This window comes from Acanthochromis polyacanthus, chromosome 7 (genome assembly GCF_021347895.1).
Source record: "Acanthochromis polyacanthus isolate Apoly-LR-REF ecotype Palm Island chromosome 7, KAUST_Apoly_ChrSc, whole genome shotgun sequence".
Taxonomy (NCBI): domain Eukaryota; kingdom Metazoa; phylum Chordata; class Actinopteri; family Pomacentridae; genus Acanthochromis; species Acanthochromis polyacanthus.
In genome coordinates, this window is record NC_067119.1 from 32644130 (window position 1) to 32665171 (window position 21042).

The 21042-nt window shown below is 39.6% G+C and overlaps 1 protein-coding gene across 1 annotated transcript in view; it reads left to right on the plus strand.

The window, feature by feature from the left end:
* The window catches only part of cds2 (CDP-diacylglycerol synthase (phosphatidate cytidylyltransferase) 2), a 28340-nt gene extending 7414 nt beyond the window's left edge, over window positions 1-20926 (plus strand). Inside the window, exons 2-13 of the mRNA XM_022210670.2 lie at window positions 4982-5124; window positions 5748-5844; window positions 7003-7100; window positions 7617-7756; window positions 9415-9473; window positions 10973-11055; window positions 11262-11349; window positions 11499-11567; window positions 12149-12301; window positions 13938-14057; window positions 14375-14478; window positions 17262-20926. Coding sequence (XP_022066362.1) covers window positions 4982-5124; window positions 5748-5844; window positions 7003-7100; window positions 7617-7756; window positions 9415-9473; window positions 10973-11055; window positions 11262-11349; window positions 11499-11567; window positions 12149-12301; window positions 13938-14057; window positions 14375-14478; window positions 17262-17397 — 1290 coding nt within the window. The 3' untranslated portion in view covers window positions 17398-20926. The remainder of the gene's footprint in view (window positions 1-4981; window positions 5125-5747; window positions 5845-7002; window positions 7101-7616; window positions 7757-9414; window positions 9474-10972; window positions 11056-11261; window positions 11350-11498; window positions 11568-12148; window positions 12302-13937; window positions 14058-14374; window positions 14479-17261) is intronic.
* Window positions 20927-21042: the final 116 nt, after the last annotated feature.

Sequence of the window (21042 nt, forward strand, 5' to 3'; positions counted from 1 at the left end):
CCGAAGCAAAGAAGCTTGTTATTATTTGTTAACTAAATACATTTTCACTGTTATTATAGTTTATGTTAGAAAAATTAATATTCAGGATCAACACATCTTCTGCATGGGAACCAAGAAGAAGAGTTAGGGGCTAAAGTTAGACGCTCTGTCCTAATCTTTGTTGCTGCTTGAGATAGTTTCCCCAAAACGCTCCTCATTGTCATAGTTGAGTTGTATCAGATTTTTTGCAACATAAAAACAAGATGGCATTTTAAAATTTGACTGTGATGCTAAAGCAAAGTCACAAAAACAATGATGCTGCTTCTAACGTTGCTATACCACCTTGGGTCAGCAACTGGATGACAATAAAGACGTTTTTCTTGGGACTTGCAGCTTTAGCCTCAGTCTCATGTCTTAAATTACATTATATCATATATGTTGCTATCAAAGTGCAGATTTAAGACCCTTTATGCATTTGTTGATTTAAAACAAATCAATTGTAAGCATGAAAAGTCTCATAGAGACACAATTTTCAGCCAGTTCTGGAGTCAGTGTTTGCTAATAGAATCTATTTACATTTGTCATTTCATCCAACAAAAGTTGACTAAAGTTAAGAGACCCCTTATGAGTGTTAAATCCATAGAAGAAGAAGCAGCAGCAGCCTTTATTTGTCAAAAAGTGCATTACAGCAACATTAAATTGTTTTTGCATGTGTCCCAGCGAGGCTCATCTTTGATAGGATGCCTCTACAACAGATACAGTTAAGGCGTCACTCAAGGGTCCAACAGTGGCAGTTTGAAGAGTAGGGGCTTCAATCTCCGACTTTCTGATAGTAAATCCAGAGCCTCAACTATGGTAGAGACTGAAAAGCTTTACAAGTGTAACATCAGTAACAAATGGAGACAGGGTTTAACGAATAGTCGGCTAATATCTCACACTTCTCTCCACATATTAAAGATGTATACAGTGCTTAACAAATATTTTAGAAATCTGTCAAACTTGTTTAAAACTAACCATTGTATTTTTATTTATTAGGCAAATAACAAACTGGATCAACTAAATAGTCCTTTTTCACATATATTCACCAAAAATCTTAATATTTTATGCGACCTCTTTTGGACCTGATAACACCATGCGTTCTCACTACCATTGTTTTTATGTACTTTTTAACATTCCCAGAGACTTACTTTGCATGAAAATTTTGTGTGACCCATTTTTGAATTCAATAAATGCCAGATTTTTTCAACAGGATTCTCTCTGGACTTTGACTTGGTCAGTCCATCAGTTCCACAACTCCAGATTACTTTTTTCTTGTTCTAATAGTCTCTGCAAAGTTTTGAAGTGTGCTTGGGGTCTTTGTCTTCTTGGTTTATGAACCGATGACCAGTCAGGTTCAATCCAGAAGGGGTTTCATAATGCACCAAGATGTTGTAGTAGACCTTCTTGTTCACTGTACCATCCATTTGAACTAAATTGCCCATGCTGTTTCCACAAATGGAACCCCACTGCAGTGCAATGCATCTGGTATTAAAATGTTCTCCAGCTTTTCTATGGACATGGACACGACGATGATGACCAAAGAGTTCAAACTTGGACTTGTCCATCCAGAGTACCTTCTTTCAGTCATCTACAGCCCAGTGTTTGTGCTCCCTGGCAAACTTTAGGCGTTTTTGGATGTTTGCCAGCCTCAGTATTGGTTTCTTAGCAGCTAATCTTCCCTTTAAGCCTTGTTCTTTCAATCGTCTGTTTATGGTCATTCTGGAGAATTTTTAGATTCTAATGTAGAAGTATTCATCTGTGCCTGAAGATCAGCAGCGGTCTTCCTTCTGCCTCCAATACTTCAAATCTTGAAGTGTCTGACATGTTCTTCAGTTAGCTTTCATTTTCAGCCTCTTCCTTGACACATTTCCTACGTGCCAGTCTCTACAGTTGAGTCCAAGACATACTTGTCCACACTGTGAGAACACTTTATGTCTTCCCTATTTGTCTCAAAGACCATCCAGCATCATGAAGTGCTTTAATTCAGACTCTGTCTTTCTCAGTCAGTTCCCTATGCCATTTTGAACAGGAGTCAGGAATTTCTAATTGAATTCACATTTTTATACCCAAAGTTGAGCCAGCACACTGGATTTCTCTGAGAAGTTTGAAATTAATCAAGAACAACATACAACCAATTTTTTTTGTTCAAGAACGCAAGCAAACAACTGTAATTTGGCATCTCTATCAATAATAAGAAGAATGTGCTTTACTAATTTTTCTGCTTTTTTGTAAAACTGTAATTTTGAAAATTCATGGATCACAACAATAATTATATTTAACATTAAAGATATCTTTTGATTCAAGATCTTGCACATGCTGGCAGATTATCCATGACAAACATTAAAAATATTTTGGCGATCAGCAGCACTGTTTATTTAGGGCAGTGATGGCAAACACCTTACACTGGATGGTGGTGTTAAATACATGTGTTAAGTACTGTATGTTGATTATTTTCCTTGAAAGTAATGTCCTATAATGCCTTAGCTGTACCAACAGGGCTTTCTCTAGTATGTGCAGATTACTGAAGTCCACTCCTCTCTTTTGATCCACCCCACCACACTCACTGCAGCTCAAACACTCTAGCTCACCTACATGTTAGAAACTGAAGAAACTTTTCTAAGGAAGAATTATGATACAGAAAGTCCTACTGAAGTCCTGCAGGATTGGTTTATAGTTTTGTTACATATGAAAACCCTGGCTGGCTGATTCTGTTTTGAGGCTGTCATCAGTACACATGATTTGGCTTGTAATGTGTGCTTCAGCATGAAAAAAAAATATAGACATGTTAACAAGGTTAAAACATTGATTTTCTTTGGAGGGGATCTTCAAGGGGGGACTATTTTAGCACTTAATTATTCAGAGTGTGATGATCTGAAAGAAGTCAGTGTAGCTTTCACACATTTTCAACCACAGGAAAAGGCAGCAGTAAAAACACCTGTTAGGTTAACAGAGCCTGTGATTTCTGTCAGTTTGGTTCATTATTAAACTTTTTTGTAATGAAAAGCTGTTTTACTTTTATAAGATAGAACTTTTTTAAAAAATTTAAATAGCTTCTATTGTCATTTTAGGTTTGTCATTTGGTTGCATTTTTGGTATAATTTTTAAATTTCATCTATTATTATTTGTTTATTTTTATCAAAACAGAAATTATAATTCCAACAGTAATTTATTGTGTTGTTTTTATTGAGTAAAATCATTTATTAGGTTCAGACACTACAGTATTTTTGCAGTGTTGATGCACACAAAGCTAATGATTGAAGTCTGATTTGTAGCATTAGCAAAACCAGACAAAAGTACTTTGAAGTACTTTCAGTGTAGGGCTGGTATCAATCTAAAAGTTTCGATACCGGTACCAATTCCGATACCTTCATTTCGATACCGGTTCCTAAACGATACCAGTTCGATACCAGTTTTACAATATATACTCTAACAGAATGAAAATTGCATTACAAATTACTTTTCACGTCTTGAGTGTAATTTTCCGGTGACTTCCAGTGCAAAAGAACATTTGCAAGCAATGTACAGTTCAGTACATACTGAGCCACCTTCGCCCTCGGACCCTTCCTGGCCGACCTGGAGCCGGTCGCGGCGCACCGCCGCGGAGGAAATGCGCTCGGTGGGGGACGGCCCGCACCCGGGGAGAGGTCCCGCGAGGGGATCCTCCCGCACCGAGCGACCGCCCCTGGCCCGCCGAGTTGAATCCCGCGGACTGCGCGGACCCCACCCGTTTACCTCTTAACGGTTTCTCTTGAACTCTCTCTTCAAAGTTCTTTTCAACTTTCCCTTCAGGTACTTGTCGACTATCGGTCTCGTGCCGGTATTTAGCCTTAGATGGAGTTTACCACCCGCTTTGGCATATACTGTGTCCATTTTACAAAAGTAGAGCCACCTTTTAGACCTCAGAGGCATCTTTTCCCACTTCGACGGAGAGGGACCTATTGCTGCAGCTAGGTACTCTTGCTTCGACGACACGCTACACAACTGCAGTAAATTCAATGTACCTAACGTGAAACCTGTCTGTGAATGGGCAGCATGTTTTTTTCCGGCTTGCCGCAATCACGTGTAATGTTACAGCCAATCACAGGTTTGCTTTGTCATAATCACGTGATAAGTACCGGAACATGGAACCGAAAGACGAGGTTTATTTCGATACTCATTACTACCGAAACATTTTGGTCTGTGCCATTAAAGAACCGAAGTTCGGTACTCAGCCCTATTTCAGTGTAAGATTGTATGCTAAGATAAGTATGGTGGTCACATATATCATAATGATAGACTGATATGCTCCAAGTGACACTACATTTAAAGGCTTAAAGACACATCGTAGGCCTGGGTTGCTTTTACATTCTGCATTGGTTGTCATCTCTCTTGCTGTAGTGACACTGTTTTTATTGAAGGTGTCATGATGAAATTACTGTACTAAGTTTAGTTCCAAATGAAGCTAAGTGAAACAATGAAAATATATGTAGTGGAAATTTCTCACCCAAACCAGCTTTTTTTCTGCAAGCGGCCGTTTTTGCAATAAAGCGCGGGTGGAAATGGTGCAAGAAGAGTTGTGTGTTTGAGCTGTGAAGGCCAACAGGCACATAAAGCCATCTAACCTAGATACCATATCATGTGATATAGCTTTGAGGCTGGTCGTCACGTAAATACTGTTTGCTTGTAGTTTCACTGTTTACACTGTGACATCATTTACATTCCTTTAGCTGTGCTGGCTCTCTGCCCCTGGAAATATGTAAGCACAGGCATGTGTCATATTTTTGGATAGCTCAGAAAGAGGAGGGGAAGACTGCTGCGTTCAACCTGGATCTGATCATAAAACTATCACAAAATCCCATTAGTCTTTAAATTGAAAGAGAAAAAAATGTTTCTTGTAATTCTGGTCACAACTGTTCTCCCACTGCTATAAAACCATATCTCTGTTGGATGTCAGTGTCTTATGTCTCCTCTGTGTGTTTGTCAGGGCTCAGACAGTGAGTTGAAAGTGGACAAAGATGGGGTGTCAGACAACGAGTCCAAGGTGGACTCTGGGGTCCCAGAGGTGCCAGTTCCTGCTGATGACACCCCCGAGGTTCTAAACAAGGCCCTGTCTGGACTCTCCTCAAGGTATGCGCAGTGTTGGAGTTTTATATACAATAATAAAACTGTATGTTTATATTATGCTTCAAAGTGTGGCTGTAAAGATGAGTCTTTACAGCCTTAAAGTTGTCAGTCCTATTTATAGACATCCAGTATCTAAGAAAGGGCTTTGTGTTCTGAGTTACTACATCCTCTATTTAAACCTGCTAACCTAAACCAGAGGGCCGTGTTTTTGCTGTACTACAGTATCAGCTCTGCTACACATGTGGAGATGTCATGATTCATACAAGATGTTCCTCCTCACACAGTTTTTACTGAACAACAGATGAATCACTGAACTGTAGGATATGCAGTCATGGCAGAAAACTTAATATCAAACTTGATTTGTGCGTATGACCATGATTACACTGTTGTTTTGACTGCTGCATATGGAAAACATATTAACACAGTAACACAAAGGAGTCACACAGTTGCCCGTATACACAGTATGGACATAACAGATGTGATGTCCATACTGGAAGCCTATTAATATATTTAATTTGAAGCATCCTATTTATTGTTGCCCATCCATTATTAAATTCAAGTGTTTGGTTTGTTAACTTCTGTCTGTTATTCATCTTTGAGCTGAAAAAAGTGTATGTTTTGTTCAGATGGAGGAACTGGTGGGTACGAGGCATCCTCACACTAGCCATGATCTCCTTCTTCTTCTTCATCATCTACCTGGGCCCCATGGTGCTTATGATGATTGTAAGTACATGCAACACTGATGTTGCTGAAAATCATGAACAACGTTAAAAAGCCTGAGCCATTTTCTATTTTAACGTATTTCAGTGCTTTAAGGCTGTGAAAGCCAAAACCTGCAGGGAGTTTTGATAAAACGGACAAAATTAGCAGTAATGACCAACATTTGCCAGAGCTAGACACTAAAAACAAAAATAATTATCAGATTTTCAGCTTTCCAAAAGACCTTGTGAATCAATGAAATCTAAGGTTAAAATTATGACATTTTATCAAAATCGTTTCATTGTAGGTGTCCCATTTAAAAACATGCCAAAGGAACGATTTACACCAGATTCTGTTGAAAACAAAAATATCTGTGCATCTCTGCACAGCTGAGATATCATCAATCATTTAACTACGACCAGCGGTCAAGTGATAAAATTTCAGGGACTTTTCTGATGAACTGCAGGCTGTGTTTGCACAGAAATGGCACAGGAGATGGCAAAAGAGATTGAGAAAGAAATCAAATCAACAAATTATATGCAGCATGGCTCAAAAACAGGAAAGTGAGGAACAAGTTGTTGGAAGATACATTCAACATGGTGAAACATCTTTCTAGAGTTAAATGCAGAGCGGTGAGAAAAACACAAAAAGTTTGCGGTTAAATAGCCTATCTATAACGTGCAGCCCACATTTTTCCAGTATTGTTAACATCTGTAGGCACTTGCAAAGTGCTATACATTTTGATTTCCATGTGTTAAACTGCACAAATATCATCTTTGAATTCTCTTAAATTTTTGTGGTGGTTGTTCTGCGTCTGTTGAGGTGCAGGATTTTGTACTGCAGTAAAAAAAAAATGAAACCACAGTGAAAGCAAGTATGAAGGTTGGGGTTCACAGGGTTACGGTGCAGCACAATTCATTTTCTCAGTGAGTTCAGGTGGCTCTGTGTGGTACGTTCAGTTCAACTTTGACACACAAACGAAAAACCTAATCTCATGGATTAATGGGGATCCAGGCTCTCTAATAACATGCAGGATCGCTGCTCTGCTCATCTGGGAATTCCCTGAAAATAGGCCTGTCAGCCATTTTGTGTCAGTAGGACACCATGCTGTAGGACATGCTCACTGAGTTTGTAGTGCTCCAGTATTTCCTTCTCCTGGTAACACCGTGTGTCTCTGTGCAGGTCCTCTGTGTTCAGATCAAGTGCTTCCAAGAAATCATCACCATTGGCTACAGTGTGTACCACTCCTACCACCTGCCCTGGTTCAGGACGTTGAGCTGGTGAGGAAAAGAACAAACAAAAGGAATCACATTTTATGGAGGTGTCATTAACGTAGTAAACATCACTCTCGGCTTCTTCCTTATTCTGTTGTCTCATGTTTTATTTTGTTGCAGATGTCCTGAGGTTTGTTTTCTGGTGTGTTTTTAAATCTTGAGTACCTCCTAGATTATTAAGCCAATCACCAAATAATAGCTGAAATAGTGTAAATCAAAAGTGCTGTTTAATTTTAGCAGTAGTGGTGTCCAGTGTAGTATTGTAGATAACAGAGCCCTGACATTCACTATGCCATGTTCCTGAAAAACCTGATAAAGTTGTCAGTTAGGAAGAACAAAACCTTTTTGCTTCATGTTTTCTTTCATGGGGGAAGTCAGCCAGTGATCTACGTTTATTCACTTGATGGACTGAAGGTCTCAGCCTTGCTGGTTTTTCTGCAGGCATATGGAATTCAGAATCTGATTGGCTGCTGTCACTACACTGTGAGATGTGTACATTTGCTCTAACCCTCTGTCCTGCAGGTACTTCCTCCTGTGTGTGAACTACTTCTTCTACGGTGAGACTGTGACAGATTACTTCTTCACACTGGTGCAAAGAGAGGAGCCCCTTCGCATCCTCAGCAAATACCACCGTTTTATCTCCTTTGCCCTCTACCTCACAGGTACAAACAGTGAGAGTCACACTGAAAATCAAGGTCTGTCTCCATGTTGGTGTGTTAATTTAACTGGAAAAACTTCTTGTAATTACAGCTCAGTTGACACGGATATCTCTGTTTATTGTTAATGCTAGTTGAAAACAAACATTCTGGTCATTTAGTAGTGACTAGAGTAGCATTTTTCCCCAAATAGTACACAAGATAACTAACCTTTATTAAAAACAGGCTTCTATTAAAGATGAGATATTAAAAATTCTATTTTTATTCTAAATGTGTCTAGCTAATGAGAGAAATTCATCATTTCCTAGTGTGGAAATTCCTTAAAAACTTTCCCATTTGGTCTGCTAAAGTTCCTCCATTACACTTCTAGGAATAGTTTTGTTTCTCTAATGCATTTCATGCATATTTTTAATTACTGAATTAGAAAAGGTTAATTAAAATTACAAAATTTGGCAAATTCGGTCAGATGAACTTTTTTAAGGTCTTTGTGTTCGCTTGACAGTTCCATGGAAACACAGCTAGTCAAAGTAAAGTCTGCTTTATTGTCGGTTCTGCTACATGCGTACACATACAGAGAACTGAAATTGCATTTCTCTCTACCCCTAAAACGTGAAGTACCATCAGCATAAGAGAAAAACAAAAGACAACAATATCCTAATCTACATAAGGCACAGAAGACCTAATATGGTAAGAAGAGACTCCGACTTCAGGGAAACTGGCAATACAGTTTAGCTATCTCGGTACAAAACTGCTTTCTTGCACGATTTAAATCCTCTACAAAACTTGAAATATTTAGTGTGTACATCGCTAGCCCAGGGGTTGTTGTTGTTTCTCGTAGCAAAGACAACAATAGCACGCAGACAGCAGAATTAAAACCAGAACTGATGCTTTGGCTAGTTAACCTGATATCCATGTACATCATTGAATTTAATTAGATTTAACTGAACTGCTGTTACACACAGGCGAGATGTTGTCTAGTGATTCAGCTGATCTAATTAGAAGAGATTGCACCCGGATGTGTTATATTCCTCTCAGCAGATGCCAGTATTCCAGTCAGTATTTAGTCTCAGTAATCTCAAATTGTATGTATTCTTATGTTCAAAGTTAGTTATTTCAGTCACGGTGTGAGTCCCACATCCTGTGCTGCAGGTTGTCAGTTAGTTGAACAGTTCTACTGCAGCTTCTGGCTGATGCCAAACAGGATGTGGGGAGGAAGGAAGCACCCTGTCTGTTTGTACCTCTTGCCTATTAGATACAAGGTGAAACTGATGGGCTCAGCTTTCTTACAAGTCTGTGAGCAGAAAGAATTAGAAGCCAATGCTGTCATACTCTGAAGTGACAGGAAATGCACAGTTTCATGGTGATTTGTCATGTTATACATGTTACATCTAACCTGCCAAAGAATAAATGTCTGTGTGAGTCCAGGAAGCTGGGCCTTTCAGTACGTGTGACTTGTATTTCTGCCATTCTCCTCACCTCAGTCATAGGAAAAATTTCAACCCTGAGCTACTCTCAGCACATTAAAATGGCCTTTGTTTAAAATAGGTCAAGCTAAATTTAGTCATTTTGACCAAAGATGACCTGGATTCCAAATTAATTCACCTCTTCTTCTTTACCGGCACCACTGCTCTCTGTTTCACTTGTTTTTTTCTTTGTTCTTGCAGGCTTTTGCATGTTTGTGCTGAGTTTGGTGAAGAAACACTACCGCCTCCAGTTCTACATGGTAAGTGTCACCCCGCCTCCTCCTGGAATCCTTCCTCAAGAGACTGCTGGGTAATTGATGAGGCTTGCTAAAATACAAGGCCTCAAGTAAAAGGAGAAGTGGGCCAGAGAGTGCTCTAATAGAAATGTCTGGCATAGGCACTCCAACTGTATTTGGTGTATTTGGTATAATAACCACAAACCAATCCTGAAACATCACATCAGTTCTATGGCTAAAGCACACTGCATGCATCCCACTTAAGAAGAGACAGGAAATATGTTTTGTTTTTTTTGCCAGGTGAAAGACAAACCTTCCCCCTTTTAAACCCTCATATTTTCCTGTCACACTAGATTTAATCAAGCTATTATCTGATCATGTTTTAGCAGTTGTATCCAGCATTTGTCTGGCCATCACTGAGTAAAGGTTTTATCACCATTATAACGCTGGTCCTCTCAGATAGAATGTGGTTTTGTGTCCAGTGCACTGCTTGAAACCATTTTACCATTTAGCTTAACTGACTGAAGACGAGGCAAGGCAAGTTTTTTTGTATAGCACAGTTCACACACAAGGCAATTCAAGGTGCTTTAGAATGGCAAAGAAATACATTCAGCACATAAATTTAAAATTAATTCTGAAAATGATTTAGAGGTAGACATTAAGATCATACATGAAAATCACAGAAATTAAACATAATTAAGCAATAATAGTGCACTAAAAGTCCAGAAAATAGATTGAGCATCTAAGAGAAAGCTGCAGTAAACAATATGGTTTTCAGGCCTGATTTAAAAGAGTCGACAGTTTGAGCAGACCTCAGGCATTCAGGACGTTTGTTCCACAGGTGGGGAGCATCATAGATGAATGCTCCTTCACTATTTTTTGGTTCTGATTCTGGGCACACACAGTAAACCTGTCCCTGATTACCTGAGGGCTCTGGATGCTTCATATGGAAATAATAAGCCCAGGATGTATTTTGGTCCAAGACCATTCAGCACTTTGTAGACCAGGAGTCTATAGTGTTTGGCTAACAGGAAGCCTCACTGAAAACAGAAGCTACAATAGGAACACATAGACTAGCATAAGTTGAATGAACCTGCTTGCCCTATTAGCTCCAGTCATCTATTAAAAACTGTAAATTAGCTAAAATAGAAGTGTACAGTTACCAAAATGTCAAACTAGTCACCTACCATTAGCTCACTTATTGGTCAGGACTCAATGTCACACAGTGGAAAAAAAGCAGCTGTACTGCTTGTCAGAGTAATCTCATTCAGTCATTGATTTACTGCTGTTATGGAGACACTCTGGAAATTTGTGATTCACAAGTGACTGTTTCTTGACCAAGAGATTAGGTCATGAATTGTAGGAAATTTGTTCAAATCACTTTTTTCGTGGGGAAAAATAACTGCCAAATATACATTCTTAGTCTGTCAGGAAATATTTAGAGTGACGAGTCAGTCGTTATTGTAAATAGTAAACTTTGAATGTAGACATGTGTAGCTGATCTTGTTGTGCTGTCTCCACAGTTTGGTTGGACCCATGTGACTCTGCTGATCGTAGTGACTCAGTCCCACCTCATCATTCACAACCTGTTTGAGGGGATGATCTGGTGAGTGAAGATCTCTTCAGCTCCTTTCATACGGTCCATCTGAACATAAGAGGCAGAAACAGGGCTTCTCCTCTGGTAGTGTCTGCACAAGAAGTAAAACATAATTGTTGGGAAATTCAATTACCTTGATTGTCTCACTATAATTCACTTGCAGTACTTAAGCGAATGCAGACAGCTATGATGTAATGTCTTCTTTGTCCACATAGGTTCATTGTGCCCATTTCCTGTGTGATCTGTAATGACATTATGGCCTACATGTTTGGTTTCTTCTTTGGCCGAACTCCACTCATCAAGGTTGGTTGTTAGAATCATTCTCAGTCGCTGCTTAAACATTAAATGCAAACTTTCTGCAAAGTTATTTCCTGATATCTGAAAATTGTTTTCCTCATGAGTATCACACTTTACTTGGTGACGTATTAATCCTTGGATTTTTGCTGTTGCAGCTGTCACCTAAGAAGACATGGGAAGGATTCATCGGCGGATTCTTCTCCACCATTGTGTTTGGCATCATGGTACAATGTGCTTTCATTTCTTTGGGTTTTTTTCCCCCTCATACCTCTACATTTTCCCCGGAGACTATCTACAGTATGCTAGCAATAAGGGTAGCCACAGCTCTGGCCACCTGTATTTGCTACTTTCAGAGTATATTTTGTGAACAGCAGCACGTCTGGTCTTCAACCAGCCAAAAACAGCACATCACCTCGCTGTTCGGATCGCTTCATTGGCTTCCAGTTGCTGCCTGCATATAATTCAAAACTCTGACACTTGCATTCAAAAACTACAATGAAAACAACTCCCTACTACCTGAACTTTCTCATTCAGGTCCTGCTCTCTATGCTCGGCCAACAAAAGGCTATTGATACAACCACCACCACAGGGCTGGTCGATAGCTGGGCTCTTATCTTCTGTTGTTCCCCGGTGGAAGCAGTTACCAAACTCTGTTAGATCTGCAGCATCTCTCTCAATCTTTAAGAAAAGACTGGCCTTTTAAAGAAAAAACCTTGATGTATTTATCGTAGTATGAACAAAACTTAAATAGATCAAAGTGAAACTGATGTGACTGAAGAGTAACAGAATCCTCCTTTCCTCTCAGCTCTCCTACGTCATGGCTGGCTACCGCTACTTCGTATGTCCAGTGGAGTTTAACAACGACTCCAACAGCTTCCAGGTGGACTGTGAGCCATCAGAGCTTTTTCAGCTGCAGGACTACGCCCTGCCCGGCATCCTGGAGTCTGTCACTGGATGGGTAAGACTCAGCTGCTGTTTTGCCTGCTGTCACAGAAACTGCTTGAGTATAAAAGAAGGATATGCTAGCTTAGCCGTGCTAGACAACCCACGGCAACGAATTTAATTCTCTGCCAGGGTGGGTCTAGTTACCCTTCATAAGGCTCGAGGTTGGATGCTCCTAAAACTGGCCGGACGAATCACCATGAAGAGTCAGAAGGCAGGCATAACTAAGTGACGACAGAGGCGTGACGATTCTGACAGAAACAACCGGCGCACAATAAACAGTTATCTTTCGACTCGGCTTTGGCCACAGCCCTTAAAGATTTGAAGCTAAAGTTCAACTTGAAAGATAAACAAAGGACGGCACTGAAGTGTTTCATTGAGAAGAAAGACGTATTTGGACTTATGCCGACGGGATATGGCAAATCCTTAATATACCAGTTGGCTCCGCTGGTTGGGAAGCTAATGGGACTTAGCCACAATCCGCTGGCGCTCTAGGAACTACGTCAGCCTATTCGTTGCACTGATTGGTTGTACCGGGCTTTGCAAAAGTTCTGTTACACTCGGTTTCATGATCTTTAGAGACGTTTACATGTCGGAGTGAAAAATTCCATTAAATAAACTGAAAGTTCTACCTTATAGGCAGGTGTCCTTAATACAAAGTTTTTTCTTCGGTGAAGTTGTATCAAGATGGAAGTCAAAAGAGTTGAGATATCTGCTCTCCTTTGTGCTGAACATCAGCTGGATGACCGTCCACAGAGTCGCGGAGAGGCTAAAGGATGGTGAAGATCTTTCAGGTCTTCCTCATTCTTGAAAGATCATCTGAAAGATCTTCACCATTCTTGAGCCTCTCCGCGACTCTGTGGACGGTCATCCGGCTGATGTTCAGCTGCTTGACTCTGTCAGACTTGTTGTGGCCAGCATGAAGGAGAGCAGATATCTCAACTCTTTTGACTTCCATTTTGATACAACTTCACCGGAGAACAAATTTGTGTTAATGACACCTGCCTATAAGGTAGAACTTTCAGTTTATTTAATTGAATTTTTCACTCCGACATGTAAATGTCTCTAAAGATCATGAAACCGTGTAACAGAACTTTTGCAAAGCCCGGTATACCTACCCAATTGCTGCAGAGTGATTTGAAAGACAACCTTTTAGCCCGCCTCCCTCCCTGTCGAGCGGTCCTAGACCCTTGTGTCTTAAGAGCTGGGTCTAGCGCGGCTCGGCTAAGGATATGTAGTATTTAAGCACAATATTTTGTTCCAATATTTACGGTTTTCTTAGAAAGATTTTCATCGCATTGGAGTATTTATGGAATCTTATCGATCGGTTATAAAGGAATATTTGACCTGTTATGTTACAGTTAGTAGCACAGTACAAGACGTTTTAGACTGACTCTCAGTAAACATACTGTCAAATTTTAGATGTACATAATGCTTTTTGTTTCTGTCAGCACCTAGCTGGTTGTTCAGCTCATATGTGCAGGATAAAACTGCCAAAATCAGAACCAAAACGAGGACTGGAAGACATTTCCTAAAAGGCCTTCATTAGGCTCTTCTGACCTTATAATACAGTTGGAATTCGATAAAATGCTTTAGTGTTGTTCACTGCTGGTCTCTGTTGAGTGTGTAACTGTTCTTTCTTGTCTCCACAGACCACAGTGCGTCTGTATCCATTCCAGATTCACAGTATCGCTCTCTCCTCCTTTGCCTCCATTGTGGGACCTTTTGGTGGTTTCTTTGCCAGCGGCTTCAAGAGAGCCTTTAAGATCAAGGTACGGATGTTACCGTAAACCCTCAGGAGTCAGTCAGCATGCATGTAGACACATTTTATTTTCAGTCAGGTGATACCATCTGAGAGTTAGGTTCGCTGTACATATTTGAATAGTCTTAAAGTCTTCATGTTAAACTTTATGGAGTGTTACGTATTTATAGCATGTACTGTGTGTTGTGTTTGTTACGTACCGTGTATTTTATGAACGTGTTCTGCATGTATACATTTTTATTAGCTTATTTCATTGCCATTGGTGTTCCTATTGATGTTCCTTGTCCTTGTGTAGAGCAAACTCATGTGCTGGTTTTCTCCTTTCAGGATTTTGCCAACACTATCCCAGGCCATGGTGGCATTATGGACAGGTTCGACTGCCAGTACCTCATGGCAACATTCGTCAATGTCTACATTGCTAGTTTCATCAGGTAAAAACACAATGCCTTGAAATTTTTGCAAAGTCACTGTCTATGTGATTTTTCTTATTGTCACATTTTGTCCTTGATGCCCACACACACTCGTAGTGAGACTCTCAGCAACAAAGAATCTTTTGAACTTTCCATGTTGCCAGGTGATGGTAGTTTAATAAAAGTTACTGACATTTTCATGTCTCCAGTGAGAAATCTGATCGCTGCAGAAGATGGCTACTTGACTTGGTGCTGCTAAACAAGTGCTCTGTAATGATGCCAAAGAAGTTAAAAGTTACAAGTCTCAGGGCAGTGGTGTTAGTACCGTGTTACATTATCAGAAATACAACTATACAGTTCAGACTTACAAACATACTTAAACAATCCGGAGGTAAGAATTGTGCTTTATTGGCTGATTTTTTTTTTTTAAAAAGAGAGTGGGCTGTAAGAGTAAGGACTGATGGAAATAGAAGCTGACTTGGATGCAGGTTTCACAGGGAGCAGAAGTCTAACCGTTATGCTGCAGGGAAGTGTGTGCTTTCAGGAGGAAAACCTATGCTTTCCCAAATTATTACTGAATAATACTGAATAAAAAACTCTATGCTGCACACAGTTTAACAGTAGTACGGTGCTTTTATAGCTTATTTGCACTTTGTAACAGCTTTGTCGCTTGACTTTATGTCAGATATTGAAAAACAGATACTTCTGGTCCACATTGTCTTTGTTCCTCTTGACACTGAACATATAAAATATGCAGACTGTTTGTGGAACATCTGCTGTATAACTACACTTCTACTATATTCAATAAGTGATTATACCAGATATGCTCAGTACATGGTGTGAGTATGTCAGAGATCTGCTCTGCAAATGTACTAGCAAACCGTCTTCTGTTTATGTTTTTGACTTGTCTGTATGTCACCCTTTTACACAGCAGTGGGTCATAAAATGTCTGCCAGACTTTGTAATTTAAACTCCAGGTATACAGGAAATAATTACTGTGTGTCTAGCCTTTATTTGCCCATGCTGATGGTTGCTCAGTAGCTTAATCTTTTACAAAGGCTGCAGTAGTCTGTAGATGTTTACTGTCCCATATTACACAAACTAACTGAAGAAACTGAAGACACAACAGTCCCAAAACGGAAGCTCTCTGTCTTGTTTCACCACAACCCTACATCTTATTTATACTGCAGGTGTAGTCAGTAAAAAGATACGTTCCACAGCCCATCCACCGTCTGCATACGTTATCTGTCGAGTGTAGCCACAACATCAGGAAAAGCTTTTTAGAGTCCTCTGAATTGATGAAACAAACTTTCAGTGTTAAAGAAACAGAAAGTGTTGGGTCTCTGAGATTATCAATGTTGTGTTGAGAACATAGACTATCAGAGCTTATGTCTGTTGTGGATAAATCTGTACAGAGGTCTTCCCTTTAAGAACTCCACGATGATCCTAATAAAGAATTCATCCAGCTGTGTTCTCTGCACGAAAAATCCAGCAGTAATTCCTCCTTCTGCACATGATCATGCTTTAATGTAGAATGTGGATGAAGAGCAGGGGCTGTTGACACACTGATCCATTCTCAGTGTGTTTATGAGACAAGGAAGGGCTGGGTGAATCAGTGCTCTGCTGCAATGAAACTAAATGAGTGTATTTTATTAAAACACACATTTTAACATAAGAAAAGGAAAATGACTATGTTGTGGTTCATGTTGATATTGTAACATGTCACCACAAAAAATATTGAATGGCAAACACTGCTGGGTGCAGGAAGAGTTTAACCCTCTAATCAAAGCACTTGCCGGCAGTAAATCATGTCACCTTTAGAAAAATGAAGAACTACTCCATTATCAGCACCAGAAACTGTATAAACAGAAAGATATGCCAGATTTTCAACTTTCCAATGACCCTGGACAAATCATATGTGATATGCTGTTCGTCAAAAAAGCGCCCAAACCCAACCTTACAAATGAAATGTTTCGTCAACACTACTTTATTCTACATGAAAGCTACTCTATTCTACATGTCTCATTTAAGAAAAGTGTGGAAACAAATTAGCACTGTAAATAGCAAAGTATATGCAGCTCATACAGCTGTAGAAAAAAGTTTTCAGGCACCCTTCAATTTTTGCCCAACTCTCAAATATTATCATGAAATGTTTGTGGAAAAATCTATTTTATGTTTCAAAAGGTGTGATTGCATTAGACAGACACAAACAAATATAAATTTTTTTGTTTATTGTTTACAAGAAAAACTATCAAAGCTAAATTCTGCCAAAATGACCCAATATTAAAAAAATCTTATTTTATGTAACCAATCAATTTTAAGTTTTTAATGGCTTTTTTTAGGATTTGTTTAGTATTATGTCTGTGATTGTACTAAGAGAAATTGCACTTGTAGACCTAAGAGTGATTCTTAATGCAATATTTCACAAATGTATGGAATGTCTAAAATGTTTCTCCACCACTGCAGAGCCACATTTCCCCCCCTACAGCTAACACCTGTGGGTGCTTAGAACAGTTTTGTACATGCTGATGCCAGGTTATTTCATTTATGTAAAGTAACAAATTAAGGAAATTCAACTTTTTTTCTTTTCATTTGATTCATGTCATTGCAGTCCATGCTGTCACCATAAAGGTGCAGGACTTTGTAGTGCAGTGAAAAATGAGCCAACACTTAGTAAAACTATGAAGGGAGCTAAAAACACCCAGAAACTGCTTGGGGTTCAGATGGTTTAATAAAAGGCCAATTCAGCTCATGTCATTTTGAATAAAAGAGTTGTGTCTGACTGTCTCTCCTCCTTCTCCCAGGGGTCCAAACCCCACCAAAGTGATCCAGCAGCTCCTGGCCCTCCGAGCCGATCAGCAGCTCCACATCTTCAACTCGCTGAAGGCTCACCTGACAGAGAAAGGCCTGCTGCCGGCGCTGGAGGAGGCCGCCGCCTAGAGACACCCACAGCAGCTGGCCCTGAAGGGAGAGGGGAGGCAGAGAGGAGGGCAGCACCCAGGGGCTCTGTGCTGCCCCAGAGCTTTGGGAAACTCGCAGTGCTTTGTGTGAGCGAGAACACATCCAAGAAAACAAAAAGAAAACCACAAAAAACGACAGCCTTGGGTCATTCCATTTCATTTGGGTATGAGAGTTGTGTGTTTGTGTTCATGCAGTCTGTGAATCATGTTTCTGACACTAGTGTTTTCAGGTTGAGTTTGTGAGTTACTGTACTGTTTTCCATTATAGTCAGCTTCTATCTATTAACACTGTTAAACAAAAAGTTGGTCAGCTGTACATTTCTACCTGTATACAGGATATCCTCTATATACCTATTAATGTGTGTTAATATTTTATTGTATGTGTTTTTTATTATTTGAATGCACTGCTCTCAACCCTGTTACTCACTGTATTCTTACTTCAGCTGCACCTCCCCTCCAAATCTCACTTTTAATTTTCTTTGTTGTGATTGTTTCTATTTATACATAGATGGTTTTTATATTTGGTATGTTCTATTATAGCTTAATGTTGTGTCTGTTTTCTTCAGGCTGAATTCACTTTTGCCATCTGCACTCGTGTTTCTTGTGTTTTTTCTTCCTCTGCCATCCATCAAGCTTGGCCAAATCATTGCCATTCTACTATCATGCTGAAATATAAAGTGAACAACTATATGACACTCAAGTATTTAAAACCTGACAACTGTTTTGTGTTGTAAGGAGCAGTTTGGTGTTGCTGCAGACAGAATAGTGTTTGATTCTGAATCGGTAGATGTCTCTGAAGGCCAGTGCGACGGACACCAGCACCCCTTTCGTCATAACAGCCACAATCCGTCCTGGTTGCTGTTTAGTGGATAAAGACAAAGCTTCTCAGAGATAGAACGGTTACTTTTTATTTTTGTGATTCACTAACTCGCTCTGTGTTCATGCTTTTTTTTGTCTATCAAGGATCTGCTCTAGCTTTTACACGTGTTCAGCGAGTGCTGTTGTCATGGTTTGTCACGTTGCTGGGCTGGGACTAACAGTAGGGTACAATGATGGCTTCTACACTGCCATTATCTGCCTCTGTGCTGTAACCTTGACATGTTAACAACACAGACACAGCATATGTTACTATCACTGGTGAACTTGACCCATTTGAGTGATATCTTTGCTATGAAATGGCCAATAGCGTTCTCCTGCATGTGTTCGGGTTGGACTCTGCCAATACAATCAGCTGTGTACATATCATTGTTCATTCCCAGATGGTTTACAGTGGGATTCTTTGATATTTATGCGACTGTCAGGTGCATGTTTGATTTGATGGTGAAATATATAAGCTGAAGCTTCTTTCCTGTTGGCTTTCTTTCTGTTAAGCTTTCGCAATGATGTCACTCACGGTCTGTAGCTAAGTTGGTTGAAGTTCAAGGGGCATTGCACTAATTTCTGTGACTAAATATCATAGAAATGTATCTCTCATGAAGAGGAAAACTAAACATCTCCTCCCTGATTTGTAGTCTCTTGGGGACTACAAATTTTGGTGGAAAAATGTGATGAGGAATAATCAGATTAAAGATGCTGTTGAGATGCATTCTGGGAAGTGTAGTATTCATGCACTATCTCAGCCTCAATTTGGACACTTCCTTTTTAGTCTGACTCTTGTAAGCTCCCCAGCTTTAAGGAAGTGCAGTAGCTCCCTTTAGACTGCCAGCACAATCTGTTACTTTTCCAACATGTCTTTTATTTTTCTTTAATTATTGACTCATAAATTCACAAAATGAAACTGCTGAAAAGCATATTCACTGGTATTCAAGTTTTTTTGTTGATATTGCTTTAGAAAGGTAAAGAAAATTAAGCTTGTATGTAAATGTCTAATAGATTTCAAAAAGCTTAGTGTATTAATATCAAATGTGGCCAATCTGCAGGATTCTTTATGGTTGTGAGGAAAAGAAGGCGCCATAGACACAGATCTGACTGTAAACATCCCACCGCACTTATTATTTAACCAATCAGCATTATGTTTGTGCCTATTTATTGTTGTGTTTCTATCCGATCAGAGGATAGAATGGATTTATCCTGGTCAGTGAAGCTAGATGATCCAGGCAGAACCGTTTCTGTACAAAGTGTTATAGGACAAAACAGCAATATGAACATTCATACAGTAGTCAGTGTAGCAGGGATGTCAAGGTCAGTACTGAGTGTCTAAATGCTAACCATACAAAATAACATGTAATTGTGCCATTATTTTTGTTCTGTAAATGATTCTTTTACTTAGAATCTCTCTGGAATTTGCTTCCCACCTTAAATTTCCTCTCATCAGATACTGTCCTCAAAAATGTCTATATTTTTAAGCAAAGCAGTCAGTTTTTTTGTAGCTCAGAATCAGCTTGGGCTTCATTATGGCATCCGTATGAAAATTTGACCTCAGTATTTTTCATAGAATGAACCGCTGTAGAAATCAAGCATGGCTCCACATCTTGTTTAACATATTTGAATGTCACTTCATTCATATGTCTGTCGATGTCATTCCATTCACAATTCTTCTGTGACATCCAACCGTCTTAATTTTATCTTTCTTAAAGTATTTATTTTATTTACTGTAAGCAAATCCAACCTTTTCCAAGTTACTATATTGTACATTTATTAAGAAGATGTTTAGAAACATGTTGAGTGTTCTTTAGTATTTTTGGTTAGAGGAATATTTAAAGTGTTATTATTGCCATATAGGAAAGAGTACTGAGATAGCAGAAAAGTATTTTCCCTGTCGTTTCTCGCTGTGACTTTAGTGCAGTTGGGTGTTTTCTAGGCTCTTCCCCGGTAGCTGTCGTGTGTCAACTTCCGCTTCACGGTGCAAGTTCAATGCTTGTTACTTGTGAATACTGTTTCGAGTAGTTTCCGGAAAGTAACTCACTGGTGTCTCAGCAGTCGTAAATATCTTCACTGCCTCTGTGGTGAGTTGAGGTTTTTAGCCCTGCAGCTCTGTACTGCCATTTGTCTGCCTGTTGTTACGGACGGCCACTAGAGAGAGCTGGAGCTCCTGTGCTCGGCCGATCCAGAGTAACACTGATGTGGACGTTTGACCCTTTGTTTCTCTGTCTGATACATTCCAGCACCCCTGAAGTTAAGATTTGCTCACAAGGAGGCAGAATATAAGGGATAAAGTTTCAGCAAATTAAAAAAGGAAACCTGACTCTCCCCCCCCCCCCCCCCCCCCAAAAGGCACCTTTGTGCATTTTTAATCAACACAGTGCCACTTTGCTGTAGTGCATCCTGCCCAGCCAGGACCCTCTAAAAGGAATGTATGGGAGTTGTTTCTGTCCCACATGCTGTGTAGGCTCCCCTTTGTGGAAATTTTATTTTGTGATTATAGATTCTCTTACAAAGCTGTATGATTTCAGTATATTGTTATAAAACTGTGCAATGGTTTGTGTTGAGTTGTCTAAAAAAAGCTGCACTCTTTGATGCTGAAATGTGCTTTGCCTTCGTTCAGAGAAAATTAAAATTATAAAAAATCATGTGGTTGGCTGTGTGACTGGTTTCTTCCCCCTTTGTCCTCTTCCCCATTTTGAAACATTCAGTTGATTTCCTTGCATGCATTTTTTAAAATAAAAGTTGTTCATTTCTCCATTGA